General features: G+C 42.5%; 1 protein-coding gene across 1 annotated transcript in view; it reads left to right on the top strand.

Moving 5' to 3' along the window:
• nf2a (neurofibromin 2a (merlin)) overlaps positions 1–15,589 on the top strand; it is a 58,919-nt gene that overhangs the window by 26,429 nt on the left and 16,901 nt on the right. The window contains exons 8-13 of the mRNA XM_024418210.2: positions 562–696; positions 926–1,000; positions 2,018–2,131; positions 2,344–2,466; positions 2,912–3,129; positions 13,234–13,339. Coding sequence (XP_024273978.1) covers positions 562–696; positions 926–1,000; positions 2,018–2,131; positions 2,344–2,466; positions 2,912–3,129; positions 13,234–13,339 — 771 coding nt within the window. The remainder of the gene's footprint in view (positions 1–561; positions 697–925; positions 1,001–2,017; positions 2,132–2,343; positions 2,467–2,911; positions 3,130–13,233; positions 13,340–15,589) is intronic.

Below are 15,589 nucleotides of genomic sequence, written 5' to 3'. Positions count from 1 at the left end.
ACATGGTAACCCTGTGTTTGATGCATTTGATACCGTTCTACTCCAGTCATTACCACAAGCTTTTTCTCCCGAATTATGGTGCCACCAACCTCCTGTGGTTGCCAGGCTGTGCCACTGCCACTACTGCCTGTCGGATAGATAGACACGAGTGTAGAACAGTCAACAAAGAAAGTAGAGCAGTCAACAAAGAGCACTACTTTGTAACGCCACTGGTATTTATTAGCGTAAAGGAGAGTAATGAATTGTCTGTCAGAAAGACAAACACACTAGAGAAGTCTGGTAATCTCACAGCTACTGAGGGCTTTGTTTACTCTTCTCATTCACCACCCAAAACTTCCTGGAAAATACTGGAAAGTGTTACTAAGTCACTGATTTGGACTATCCTGGTTAAATAAATTACATGGAATTAAATGTTCTTTATTAGGGTCATTGTAAGTAATTTGTTCTTAACTGACTTGCCTAGTTAAATAAAAGGATACATAAAAATAGGGTGTGTGGGTAACTTTCTTTGTTTCATCCTCGCTTTCTTCATTCGTCACTCTGTTCTTTTATTTCCCCCAGAACAAGAAGGGAACAGATCTCCTGCTGGGAGTGGATGCCTTGGGTCTACATATCTACGATCCAGACAACAAGTTAACCCCCAAATGTTCCTTCCCCTGGAATGAGATTCGCAACATCTCCTACAGCGACAGAGAGGTACTGGATCGTTACTACTCCTACAGCCTCTGAAATTGGACGAGGATTGGGATCAGTTCCATTTCAATCCAGTCAACTCAGGAATTAAACAGCAATTCAAATTTAATGTAGTTTACTTTCTGAGTTGACTGAATTTAAATGGAATTGACCCCAACCCTGAATCGAACAAGTCTGTTTTTACAGTTTGTGGTTTGAGGTTTTAATGTGTCTTGTCGTCTTTCTGATTAAGTTTGCCATAAAGCCTCTGGACAAGAAAACAGACGTGTTCAAGTTCAACTCCTCCAAGTTGAAGGTTAACAAGTTGGTGAGTACAGTGATGACAACGAAACATGCTTTTTTGTTGTTGTTGACTGTATTATGTGAGAGCTAGATTCTTGCTTTTAAAGGCCCAGTGCTTGATTTTGAAACTTGTTTTCCTGTCTTTTCTACACTGAATGTACAAAACTCTTTCCATGACATAGCTTTCACCTGGATTCACCTGGTCAGTCTATCCCTTATTGATGTCACATGTTAAATACACTTTAATCAGTGTAGATGAAGGGGAGTATTTTTAAGCCTTGAGACATTTGGCAAGCCAAAATATTTAAGTGCCTTTGAACAGGGTATGGTAGTAGGTGTGAGGTGCACTGGTTCGTGTCAAGAACTGCAACGCTGCTGAGTTTCACGCTCAACAGTTTCCTGTGTGTATCAAGAATGATCCACCACCCAAAGGATATCCAGCCAACTTGATATCCAGCCAACTTCTGGGAGGCGTTTTAGTCAATATGGGCCAGCATCCCTGTTAAACGCTTATGACACCTTGTAGAGTCCATGCCCTGATGAATTGAGGCTGTTCTGAGGGCAAAAGGCAGGGTGCAACTCAATATTAGGAAGGTGTTCATAATGCTTTGTACACTCAGTTTATATTTCCACACTATAAGGGTTGGAATAATACTATGACATTCTGAAAATGTTGATACTGCCCTTTTAGTGTAAGAGCTGTTTGAAAAGACGGCCTGAAATATCAGCCTGTTTTGTTGGGATTTAGCTTTGGCCTGCCTGGTGACCTCAAATTAGTTAATAGACCAATACGAAAGAGTTCCCAACCTCTCTGCCAATAACAGACCGTTTTCAGTTTCCCCATCCCCACCCATGCCACTCTCTTGCTTGAGAAATGTATTTTTGCTAAGAAGCATTTAAAACATTTAAAAAAAATTTTTTTTATTCAAAACAATCACAGTAAGGTACTTTGTTGTTACCCAGAAATGATTTGATATTGAGATGAAAATGGCTGCATTGGACCTTGAAGTGTACTTAAACTCACCTAATTGTTCCTCTCTAGATCCTGCAGCTGTGCATGGGGAACCATGACCTGTTCTTGCGGAGGAGGAGGGTGGACTCTCTAGAGGTGCAACAGATGAAGGCCCAGGCCCGAGAGGAGAGGGCCAGGAAACGGGTATGAGCAATGGAGGCTGAGTCGTTGGAAGAGACATGGTGGTTTACCACCCCTACGGTCTCTGTGCTCCTCTTTCTGCCCTTACAGCTGCAGCTTTTGTCCCCCTTGTTCCTCATTACCTTTGTCCTCTGTCTCTTTGTGATCCTGACTATGTCCCTCTCGGTCAAACCTGTAACCTGCTCACGCCCCCGCCTCTCTCTGTCTGTGTCTAGGTGGAGAGGCAGCGGTTAGAGAGGGAGAAGCACCTGAGAGAGGTGGCAGAGAGAGCCAGGGACGATCTGGAAAGGAGACTGATACAGCTACAGGATGAAGCCCACATGGCCAATGACGCTCTGGTAAGAACAGTGGGGTGTTCCTTTTTTTAAACCTAGTGGGGTGTTCCTAGACCCAGACACATCTCATATATAAAATAGATGTTTTACTTGGAAAGGGGATGGTTTACCCAGGAATTTTGGGTCCTGATGCTTAAAGATTGTTAATCAAAATAATGTAGTTTTTGTAATCGTTCTGCTATGGCACAACATGTGGTTAATGATTTGTGTGTCTTACTCTTACCCTCCCTCTTACTGCTTTCAGATGAGACATCAGGCCCACGTAGCTGCTTTATGAATGTTTGTGAACTGCATATGAAATGCTTATGAAGGCCTTGTCTCTTTCCATCCCTCTATGTAGCTGCATAGTGGGGAGACAGCAGACCAGCTGAGGAGGAGGCTAAACCGCTTTACAAATGTTTATTAACTTCTATGAACATGTTATGTCTGTTTCTGTCCCCCTCTCTAGCTTCGTTCTGAGGAGACAGCAGATCTCCTGGCTGAGAAGGCCCAGATAGCTGAGGAGGAAGCGACGCTGCTGTCCCAGAAGGCTAGTGAGGCCGAGGCCGAAATGCAGCGTATCAAGGTGACAGCCATCCGCTCAGAGGAGGAGAGGAGAATGATGGAGCAGAAGATGCTGGAGGCGGAGATGATGGCCCTCAAGATGGCTGATGAGTCAGAGAGGAGGTGAGTCAAATGGATGGTCCCGTGTGCCTCAGTTGGTAGAGAATGGCCCTTGCAATGCCGGAGTTGTGGGTTCAATTCCCATGGGGGACCAGTATGAAAATGTATGCACTCACTACTCTGGATAAGAGCGTCTGCTAAATTACAAAATTGTAAAGTAAAATAAAATGTTTCTCAACTTCAATTTATTTTCTTTGGGTGAAAAATAGCACAACAAGATGTGCATTGGATGTAGAGAACAACCAATATGGGTTTTTAACCTCTAATGACACCCCATCCCGGATCCGGGAGCGTAATCATCGACTGACACTAATTAGCATAACGCAACGGACATAAATATTACTCGAAAATATTCCTATTCATGAAAATCACAAGTAAAATATATTGAGACACAGCTTAGCCTTTTGTTAATCACCCTGTCATCTCAGATTTTCAAAATATGCTTTACAGCCAAAGCAAGACAAGCATTTGTGTAAGTTTATCGATAGCATAGCATAGCATTATGTCCAGCTAGCAGCAGGTAACTTGGTCACGAAAATCAGAAAAGCAATCAAATTAAATTGTTTACCTTTGATGAGCTTCAGATGTTTTCACTCACGAGACTCCCAGTTAGATAGCCAATGTTCCTTTTTTCCAAAAATATTATTTTTGTAGGCGAAATAGCTCCGTTTGTTCTTCACATTTGGCTGAGAAATCGACCGGAAATTGCGGTCACGAAAACGCCGGAAAATATTACAAATTAGCTGCATAATATCTACAGAAACATGGCAAACGTTGTTTAATATCGATCCTCAAGGTGTTTTTCAAATATCTATTCGATAATATATCCACCTGGACAATTGGTTTTTCAGTAGGACCGATTGGAAAAATGGCTACCTCTGTATTTTACGCGAGAATCACTCTGAGAGCGATCAGGTGACCACTTACACAATGTGGCCGCTTACGGGTATTCTTCAACATAAATGCGTAAACTACGTCACAATGCTGTAGACACCTTGGGGAATATGTAGAAAAAGTCATCTGGTTGATAGCCCATTCACTGCTCAATAGGGATGCATTGGAACGCAGAGCTTTCAAAACAGGAGGCACTTCCGGATTGGATTTTTCTTTCGCCTGTAATATCAGTTCTGTTACAGTTTTGGAAACATTAGAGTGTTTTCTATCCTAAGCTGTCAATTATATGCATATTCTAGCATCTTGTCCTGACAGAATATCCCGTTTACTTTGGGTACGTTATTTTTCCAAAAATGAAAATACTGCCCCCTAGTCACAACAGGTTTTAAGGGCAGGTACTGATTTTTGGGGACAAGGGGGCCAAGGGCAGATATTTTATGATGATAATAAATATAATTAAATTTAAACATTTTGATGGTACATTTTTCCAGAGACAGACATGTATGCATTAACAAATCAATAATACAACCAATTTTGGTTGCATTAATAAATCAATAATACAACCCATTTTGACTTTTTTTTAAACAATGTAACAACATATTGGTAAATCTCATGATAAACTGGGTAAATCAAGGTGGCATAGGCCTACTCACAATACAGGTGAATTCATATTCAATAGGACTGTGTGCATGCAGTGAGTTATTGATGTCGTTTTGGCTTATTTCAGTCTATGGGGCTACAGATGACAAATTACAAATAATCGGTGTTCCTTTTAATTTGGGACCATGTTAGGCCTACTGATCAACACTTTAGAGGAAAACTAAGTCACTTCTGTGAAAGAGAAAAGACACCACTTGTTAATCTTGTAGCCAGGCATTTTGGCTCAGCAAGGGAAAGTTGTGGATATTCAGCTTTGAAATTAGTATATTTAGCATTATTAGCTTTCAGTTTTAGGGTAGTGAACTGATGTTAGCGTCATAACAATCAAAGTTAGCTTTATGAATGCTGAATTTTGTTAACCTAGCTAGTTAGCAAGCAAGCTACCGGTATGTTGCTTTGTGAAGTGCTGCAGCCTGTATGGACATTGTTTTGCCTAACAGCAGTGTTGTGTTCGAGATCACCTAAAGACTGATTCAAGACCAGAGCAAATCGGGTCCGTGACCAGAAAAATGCGTCCAATTCAAGAGTGCGCTTGCGATTTAGTAAAATCACCATAAGAGTTCAAAATGTATAGTATTTCTGTGTTCGTATTTCAGAAATTTTTTGTAATGGTTGTTTTTGTATTTTTTGTATTTTTTGTATTACAATTGGGAGCTACTGGCTTATTATGTCAGAGTTTATGGACTGCTTGTCCTTTATCATAAAGTTGTGTGTGACTGCTATCTTTCCATCGCCCATATGTAGTAGTGCCTAGAGAAGTGGGTATACTCAAATTAACAAAGTTCTCAAACGGCCCGCCCAGCGAAGGATTTCAGTGTTTTTCCTTTTTTTTGAAAACCCCTATAGATTTTTCAGATTTTCATTCAAAACAAAACCAATGAGAAAAAAAGTGGGTATATTTGGTTTATACCTGCGTATAGCCTCAACTACACCACTGGCCCTTTGCGTTTTATAAAAAGCACTCCTACATGAGTGCGCTGGTATTAGTTGCTGTCTTCAGAATCGAGAACATGAAGGCCTGTAGGTTCGCCACTGCGCTAACGTGTATAATAGATATAAAGGCTGTTAAGGTAATGTTTCAAGAAAGGAGAGTATATATTTGGCCTGGTAAGTGGTTTTATGCGCTGATTAAATGGAAGCTGATTGAGATTTTTACTCACTGTCCGAGACGGAGTCAAGATCGAGTACAAATGTATCCGACACAGACAAGACCGAGACACTCAATATGTTGTATCGAGACTGGACTCGAGTACAACACTGCCTAACAGTAAATTAATTAATACTTTCTACATTCTATGGGGCATTATTAAAGTGTGCTACATTTATATTCATCATGTGTGGGTAGCTGGGCAAGCAGCCCAGAGGTTCCTCGAGGACAGGCTAACTAGCAATGAGTTGCTCCGGAGGAGCTCTGCAGGAGTTTCACACGAGGCAAGTGCGCTGGCACTATAAAGGGGAGATCAGCTGCGCCAATACTCAACGGCCATAGGCTAATACGGCCATAAATATCGTCCCGACCGATTATTGGTCATCTAATTGGATCCCAAAAAAATGAAAAGAAAAACAAAGTTGAACACATGCTTTCAATGTGGTGCTCAATGGTAAAACAGTTTAAAGTTTAGCCAGACTTTTGTTGTGAAGTTAGATTAAGTTTAAATTTGAGTGTTTTGTTGTGATACGAGCAGGGCTTTCACTCTCATGGGTGCAAGGCATAGCTAGGGCCCCCCTCCTGTATAAAATCTTATTCAGTATGGGCAATCACTACCTGATTTACAGAGTATTGCTTTTTTTGTTGTAATACCGCACCCTCTATTCTTGTGACCATTTTTTTTAGAGTGATATGACATGTTTTTTGGGGGCCCTTTGCATTGGCTGCCATAGGTGAGGCGCACCCATTTAAGTTCCACCCCTGGACACATGCACGCTATTGGTGCGTGGGCCAGATGTTTGTTCACCCACACCCTCCCACAATTGCTAATAACCCATCCAATGGGACTACTGTATGTGATGAAGTTGTTTAAAAAAAAATATTAAAAAAAAAATGTGTTGCCTAATTTAGATATGTTCCTGCTTATCATTTTGGTAGACTGTTAGTTGTAACTTGTCTATAATTAGATAAATGCAGCTTCTCTTCTGTCATAGTCTACAAAACATTAACACCTGCTCTTTCCATGAGACTGACCAGGTGAAAGCTATGGTCTCTTATTGATTTCACTTGTTAAATCCACTTCAAACAGTGTAGATGGATTTTTAAGCTTTGAGACAATTGAGAAATGGATTGTGTGCTATTCAGAGTGTGAGTGGGCAAGACAAAAGATTTAAGTGACTTTGAACGGGCTATGGTTGTAGGTGCCAGGCGCAGCGGTTTGTGTGAAGAACCGCAACGCTGACGGGTATTCACACAACAGCTTCCCATGTGTATCAAGAATGGTCCACCACCCAAAGAACATCTAGCCAACGTGTGGGAAGCATTGGAGTCAACATGGGCCAGCATTCCTATGGAATGCTTTTGAGACCTTGTAGAGTCCATACCCTGACAAATTGAGGCTATTCTTAGGGAATAAGGGGAGTGCAACTCAATATTAAGAATGCATTCTTAATGTTTTGTACACTCAGTGTATGTTGCTTTAGAAGACTAAATAAACCGTTGCTCACCGGAAGGTAATAAATGATCAAATGTCAACTAGATTGAAGCATACATCGATAAAGTTCTGTCAGCTCTCCTTTCGCGGCGCAAAGACATTTAGGGACCGGGGAGAAAATGCAATATCCCAACAACAAAAAATATGGTAAAGATTTTCTGTGCAAAATGTCCAAATGGCATCAGTTGGACCGGTTATGAGTAAATGGAAAGCTGTGAAAACAACGTAACACGTTTCTGATTAGATTTCAGTTCAGTTTGGATGCATATTTGTGGCTCTCGAGTGGCGCAATGGTCTAAGGCACTGCATCTGTGCTAGAGGCGTCATTACAGACCCTGGTTCAATTCTAGGCTGTATCACAACCAGCCGTGATTGGGAGTCCCATAGGGCGGCGCACAATTTTTATTTTATTTCACCTTTATTTAACCAGGTAGGCAAGTTGAGAACAAGTTCTCATTTACAATTGCAACCTGGCCAAGATAAAGCAAAGCAGTTTGACACCTACAACAACACAGAGTTACACATGGAGTAAAACAAACATACAGTCAATAATACAGTAGAAACAAGTCTATGTACGATGTGAGCAAATGAGGTGAGATAAGGTAGGTAAAGGCAAAAAAAGGCCATGGTGGCAAAGTAAATACAATATAGCAAGTAAAACACTGGAATGGTAGATTTGCAGTGGAAGAATGTGCAAAGTAGAAATAAAAATAATGGGGTGCAAAGGAGCTAAATAAATAAAATAAAATAAATACAGTAGGGAAAGAGTTAGTTGTTTGGGCTAAATGATAGATGGGCTGTGTACAGGTGCAGTAATCTGTGAGCTGCTCTGACAGCTGGTGCTTAAACTAGTGAGGGAGATAAGTGTTTCCAGTTTCAGAGATTTTTGTAGTTTGTTCCAGCCATTGGCAGCAGAGAACTGGAAGGAGAGGCGGCCAAAGAAAGAATTGGTTTTGGGGGTGACCAGAGAGATATACCCGCTGGAGCGAGTGCTACTGGTGGGTGATGCTATGGTGACCAGCGAGCTGAGATAAGGGGGGACTTTACCTAGCAGGGTCTTGTAGATGACATGGAGCCATTGGGTTTGGCGACGAGTATGATTCGAGGGCCAGCCAACGAGAGCGTACAAGTCGCAATGGTGGGTAGTATATGTGGCTTTGGTGGCAAAATGGATGGCACTGTGATAGACTGCATCCAATTGGTTGAGTAGGGTATTGGAGGCTATTTTGTAAATGACATCACCGAAGTCGAGGATTGGTAGGATGGTCAGTTTTACAAGGGTATGTTTGGCAGTATGAGTGAAGGATGCTTTGTTGCGAAATAGGAAGCCAATTCTAGATTTAACTTTGGATTGGAGATGTTTGATGTGGGTCTGGAAGGAGAGTTTAGTCTAACCAGACACCTAGGTAGTTGTCCACGTATTCTAAGTCAGAGCCATCCAGAGTAGTGATGTTGGACAGGCGGGCACGTGCAGGCAGCGATCGGTTGAAGAGCATGCATTTAGTTTTGACTTGTATTTAAGAGCAATTGGAGGCCACGGAAGGAGAGTTGTATGGTATTGAAGCTTGCCTGGAGGGTTGTTAACACAGTGTCCAAAGAAGGGCCAGAAGTATACAGAATGGTGTCGTCTGCTTAGAGGTGGATCAGAGACTCACCGGCAGCAAGAGCGACATCATTGATGTATACAGAGAAGAGAGTCGGTCCAAGAATTGAACCCTGTGGCACCCCCATAGAGACTGCCAGAGGTCCGGATAACAGACCCTCCGATTTGACATACTGAACTCTATCAGAGAAGTAGTTGGTGAACAAGGCAAGGCAATCATTTGAGAAACCAAGGCTGTCGAGTCTTTTGATGAGGATGTGGTGATTGACAGAGTCGAAAGCCTCGGCCAGATCAATGAATACGGCTGCACAGTAATGTTTCTTATTGATGGCGGTTAAGATATCATTTAGGACCTTGAGCGTGGCTGAGGTGCACCCATGACCAGCTCTGAAACCAGATTGCATAGCAGAGAGGGTATGGTGAGATTATGTTTGTTGACTTGGCTTTCGAAGACCTTAGAAAGGCAGGGTAGAATAGATATAGGTCTGTAGCAGTTTGGGTCAAGAGTGTGTCCCCCTTTGAAGAGGGGGATGACCGCAGCTGCTTTCCAATCTTTTGGAATCGCAGACGACATGAAAGAGAGGTTGAACAGGCTAGTAATAGGGGTGGCAACAATTTCGGCAGATCATTTTAGAAAGAAAGGGTCCAGATTGTCTAGCCCGGCTGATTTGTAGGGGTCCAGATTTTGCAGCTCTTTCAGAACATCAGCTGAACGGATTTGGGAGAAGGAGAAATGGGGAAGGCTTGGGCGAGTTGCTGTGGGGGGTGCAGTGCTGTTGACCGGGGTAGGGGTAGCCAGGTGGAAAGCATGTCCAGCCGTAGAAAAATGCTTGTTGAAATTCTCAATTATAGTGGATTTATCAGTGGTGACAGTGTTTCCTATCTTCAGTGCAGTGGGCAGCTGGGAGGAGGTGTTCTTATTCTCCATGGACTTCACAGTGTCCCAGAACTTTTTTGAGTTAGTGTTGCAGGAAGCTAGCCTTTGCTTGAAAAAGCTAGCCTTGACTTTTCTAACTGCCTGTGTATATTGTTTTCTAGCTTACCTGAAAAGCTGCATATCACGGGGGCTGTTCGATGCTAATGCAGAATGCCATAGGATGTTTTTGTGTTGGTTAAGGGCAGTCAGGTCTGGGGTGAACCAAGTGCTATATCTGTTCCTGGTTCTACATTTCTTGAATGGGGCATGCTTATTTAAGATGGTTAGGAAGGCATTTAAAAAATAAAAATAACCAGGCATCCTCTACTGACGGGATGAGATCAATATCCTTCCAGGATACCCAGGCCAGGTCGATTAGAAGGGCCTGCTCGCTGAAGTGTTTCAGAGAGCGTTTGACAGTGATGAGTGGAGGTCGTTTGACCGCTGACCCATTACGGATGCAGGCAATGAGGTGGTGATCGCTGAGATCTTGGTTGAAGACAGCAGAGGTGTATTTAGAGGGCAAGTTGGTTAGGATGATATATATGAGGGTGCCCGTGTTTACGGCTTTGGGGAGGTACCTGGTAGGTTCATTGATAATTTGTGTGAGATTGAGGGCATCAAGCTTAGATTGTAGGATGGCTGGGGTGTTAAGCATGTTCTAGTTTAGGTCGCCTAGCAGCACGAGCTCTGAAGATAGATGGGGGGCAATCAGTTCACATATGGTGTCCAGAGCACAGCTGGGGGCAGAGGGTGGTCTATAGCAGGCGGCAACAGTGAGAGACTTGTTTTTAGAGAGGTGGATTTTTAAAAGTAGAAGTTCAAATTGTTTGGGTACAGACCTGGATAGTAGGACAGAACTCTGCAGGCTCTTTGCAGTAGATTGCAACACCGCCCCCTTTGGCAGTTCTATCTTATCTGAAAATGTTGTAGTTAGGGATGAACATTTCAGAATTTTTGGTGGTCTTCCTAAGCCAGGATTCAGACACGGCTAGAACATCCGGGTTGGCAGAGTGTGCTAAAGCAGTGAATAAAACACACTTAGGGAGGAGGCTTCTAATGTTAACATGCATGAAACCAAGGCTATTACGGTTACAGAAGTCATCAAAAGAGAGCGCCTGGGGAATAGGAGTGGAGCTAGGCACTGCAGGGCCTGTATTCACATCTACATCACCAGAGGAAAAGAGGAGGAGTAGTATAAGGGTACGGCTAAAAGCAATGAGAATTGGTCGTCTAGAACGTCTGGAACAGAGAGTAAAAGGAGGCTTCTGTTTCAATTGGCCCAGCGTCGTCCGGGTTAGGTTTTGGCCGGGGTAGGCCGTCATTGTAAATAAGAATTTGTTCTTAACTGACTTGCCTGTTTAAATAAAGGTTTAAAAAAATATCTACAGATATTTTGTGCTTTAACGATGGAACCTCTTCAGACGGTACTTAACTCCGCATTCTCGCAAAATGCCGAAATAATAAATCATATTTCTCCGCTCCTGTTCCTGAATCAATTCACATTGTGTATAATTTTACTGCAAGAAATGCTTAATTCTGCAGGAGTTAATATTAAGACTGTGACAGAAAAGTCTGTCACTGGCCGCAGGCAGCGTTTGGTACACTAACACACACACTCATCGCCCCCTCCCTGCTCAGTTATCAGCTACGTTAGCAATGTGGGTCGACACAGCGAAGTTAACTTCTATCTTAGTACATACATTACACACTTTATTCTTACCTCCAGTAACAGTTTGTTATAGTATAAACAATATACAGACAAGCGTTCATGTTTTATTTAAGCAATGTTCATTGTACTTATCAATGTTATGATGAGCACGCTGTTTGTTTCTGTTCCTCTCTCTCCGTCTCTGTAGCTTCCGGGTATGCTGAGATAAGGATCAGAGCTATGGCAATCAGGTTGGCTTTGTAGTGCCTGTCCCGAATGGCTCGTTTATGGGAATGGGCGTGTTGGAAGACACCGTGTCAGTAGTGATGGGATTTTGTAAATGTGTTATATTGTATCATGATAAACAGATTTCAAAGGTGCAATGTATATAGTTCATGATATGTTTAGCTGAGTGAAAAAAATGTAGGCTTGGATGTTGGTAATTGCTTAATTAATTAAAGTGTTTGGTATGTTCTGATGGGAGGAGTTTCCCCTACAAAAGTAGCCTCAGTTTAAAGGGAGGGCCATTTTGATTGAGCTGTTGTTGGGTCAGCATTGTTTTTAAGCTGTCCCATATTGTATATCTTCGGTGGCAGTTCTGTTTTTCTCTTATGGAATCTCTATGTAAAGAAACACCCTTGCGGCTCTGCAATCGTTTTAATTTGATAGCAGTTCTATTTTTCAGTTTAGCCTTCTGGCCTACTCTACACGACAAAGACGGAGTTTATCGACCTACAGTTGGTTTCCAGATTTCAGTTTCCATTTAACCCGTCTGAACAGTATGCTACTGTTCCCTTGACGTGTAATAGGTGTCACGCCTACTCCTGCTCCCTCCTGGGCTTGATGTCGCCAGTCTACTAGTCCTGGCAACTAGTCCTGGCAACCCACATTGCATACCTGGCAATCATTGCTCACACCTACTCCCCATCGTTAAGCACACCTGGGCTTCATCACCACCCTGATTACTCTCCATTCATATAGCCCTCACCAACCTCAGTCATCAGGCAGTATTATTTCTGTTTTCATGTAACTCTCTATGTTCGTTATTATTAAACTCACCATCTGCTTCCTTACTCCCTGCGTCGTCATTACAAATAGGCCTATTTTGAAGTCCCCGTCTTGTGACTGTCAAATGTGTATTGCGTCTCACAAATTACACAACACTGCTATCATCCTCCTTTTCCACTTCACCAAATTTTCCCGAACTTTTCTCTCTCCATTCTCTTTATTTTTAACTCTCCATTTCGCAGCTTTTCTCTCATTAAATTAAACTCTGACGTTGTCCTTTTTTGTCTCAGTGGATCGACTTAAACTTTCTGCCTGTTCTCAAAAGTGATTGGCGTGTAGGCTATTTGGTGCAGGTAAAGTTAGGCCCTGAAGCATAGACTTAAGCACTAATGCCAGATAGCCTTAAAATAATGAAAGAACCTCAATGTAGCCTATAGATATAAATTGCACAAGAATGATTTATGGATTTAAAAATAAAAAAAAAGATTATCTTTATTCAACCCACCCGCCCTTCACCCACACAGTATTTCATGACCCTAAACCCATCCGTCCCATGGGTACTGTGGGGAATGATTACTTGCATTACTCTCATAAATACAGAGTAAAGAGAATGTGTGTAATGAAGAAATGGTAATTGCATGGTAAAAAAAGTGTACATGCAATGCCTCTATATAAATCGTCGATTTATTTCAGTCTCTTGCTGACCCCCCTCTCCCTCCCTGCCTCCTTTCAGGGCAATGGAGGCTGACCAGCTGAAGCAGGACTTGCAGGAAGCCAGGGACTCTGAAAGGAGGGCCAAACACAAGCTGCTAGAGATCACCAGCAAGTCTACCTACTCGGTAAAAGCCTGGATACACACAGGCACACATGTTTGTGCGCTCGCTCGCGCGCACACACACACACACACACACACACACACACACACACACATTCACAAAAATGTGATTGCATAAGGGCAGGCAACACACATATCCTCCTACACAAGAACAGCTCTTACACTCAGAAATCCATCCACGGAAGGATGCAACCCACACACACCCGCTTACACAACAGCCAACATACACTTACAAACCCGCCTTCACATCAACCCAGCTACACAAGTCTACTCTCTCCCACACACACACATATATATACATGTATATGTATGTATATACATGTATATACAGTGGGGCAAAAAAGTATTTAGTCAGACACTAATTGTGCAAGTTCTCCCACTTAAAAAGATGAGATATGATGAAAATTACAGGCCTAGGTACACTTCAACTATGACAGACAAAATTAAAAGAAAAAAAATCCAGAAAATCACATTGTAGGATTTTTTATGAATTTATTTGCAAATTATGGTGGAAAATAAGTATTGATTAAATACTTTTTTGCCCCACTGTATATTATACACACACATGTATGCATTAGAATAAGACGGACATGTACAATATCCTTGACACATGCTCCAGCTTTTATCTTCATGTTAGCCTACATGTAAAAGCATAAAACAATTGTTGTGTATTGATATTCTAGTTTGTCCCTTTAGGGCACCTGTAACGCTCCCCTGCTTACGTACTTAGGAATGTGTGGAATGTTTTGTCCTATGAAATGCATTAAACAATGCCCACTATAGGTTCTACTGTTCTACTGTGACCTTCTACTGTGAGCTATATAAGTAATACAGTGTGCTATACAACAAAACTGGCGACAAGGAAGAAATGTTCTCACATTTGCATTCATTATTTTTGGCAAAAAGTCAGTTTAATTAGTTTTCTTGCTGTAGAAAGATGCAAAGACAATGTGGAGCTAGCCAGTCGAGTGACGCTAGCTAGCTTCCGATGTCACAGCAACGAGAACCTCGAGAGGGAGAAAGTGGAGTTACTGTGAGTGGAAAAAAAGGGGTCTGGGAGTAAGGGAACCTCTAAAAAGGGTGAAAAAAAATAATAAACTAAAATGTCAGCACTGGTTGGATATATTGGAATATTTAATGTATCTGTGGAACAATGGAGTTCTTACAAAGTTTTGAGTACTTTGTGTTGGCAAATGGAATTAAAGCAGAAGTAATTGTGCCAACATTTGACTATTATGGGAGGAAAAACATTAAATCTACTGCGCAGCCAGCCTACTTGCGCCTAAAAAACCTGGTGATAAATCATATGATGAAATTGTGTCTACCTTAAAAGGACATTACTCTCCCAAACCACTGATCATTGCAGAGAGATTCAGGTTTCATAAGAGAAATCAAGAGGAAGGGGAGTCAATCTCAGTTTGTGGCTATATTGAAACAGTTATCTGAACACTGTGAATTTGGGCACTGAGTGACACTACGTGATAGGTTAGTGTGTTACATGCGCAGCGAAGCAATTCAGAATAAAGCTAATTCCGTGGCTGACGTGAGTAAAATATTTAAACGCGTTAACCCTCGCAAGGCTGCTGGCCCAGACGGCATCCTTAGCCGCCCCCAGGTGAGAAAGGTAAGAATCAACACCTTCGCTGACCCTCAACACTGGGGCCCCACAAGGGTGCATTCTCAGCCCTCTCCTGTACTCCCTGTTCACCCACGACTGCGTGGCCACGCACACCTCAACTCAATCATCAAATTTTCAGACGACACAACAGTAATGGGCTTGATTACCAACAACAACAAGACAGCCTACAGGGAGATGGTGAGGGAACTCGGGGTGTGGTGTTAGGAAAACAACCTCAACAAAACAAAAATGATCATGGACTTCAGCAAAGGGAGCGCCCCCTATTCACATCGCAGGGACAGCAGTGAACAAGGTTGAACGTTTTAAGTTCCTCGGCGTACACGTCACAGACATACTGAAATGGTCCACCCACACAGACAGCGTGGTGAAGAAACCGCAGCTGTGTGATGAAGAAGGCACAACAGCGCTTCTTCAACCTCAGGAGGCTGAAGAAATTTAGTTTGTCACCCAAAACACTGACAGAACTTTTACAGATGCACTATCGAGAGCATCCTGTCGGGCTGGTACGGCAACTGCACCACCCTCAACCGCAAGGCTCTCCAGAAGGTGGTGCGGCCTTCACAATGCATCACCAGGGGCAAACTACCTGCCCTCCATGACACCTACAGCACCCGA

The sequence above is a fragment of the Oncorhynchus tshawytscha genome, linkage group LG04, assembly GCF_018296145.1.
Source record: "Oncorhynchus tshawytscha isolate Ot180627B linkage group LG04, Otsh_v2.0, whole genome shotgun sequence".
NCBI classification, from domain to species: domain Eukaryota; kingdom Metazoa; phylum Chordata; class Actinopteri; order Salmoniformes; family Salmonidae; genus Oncorhynchus; species Oncorhynchus tshawytscha.
Note: the sequence above shows the minus strand (reverse complement) of the source record. Positions and strands in the feature narration are given on the sequence as shown.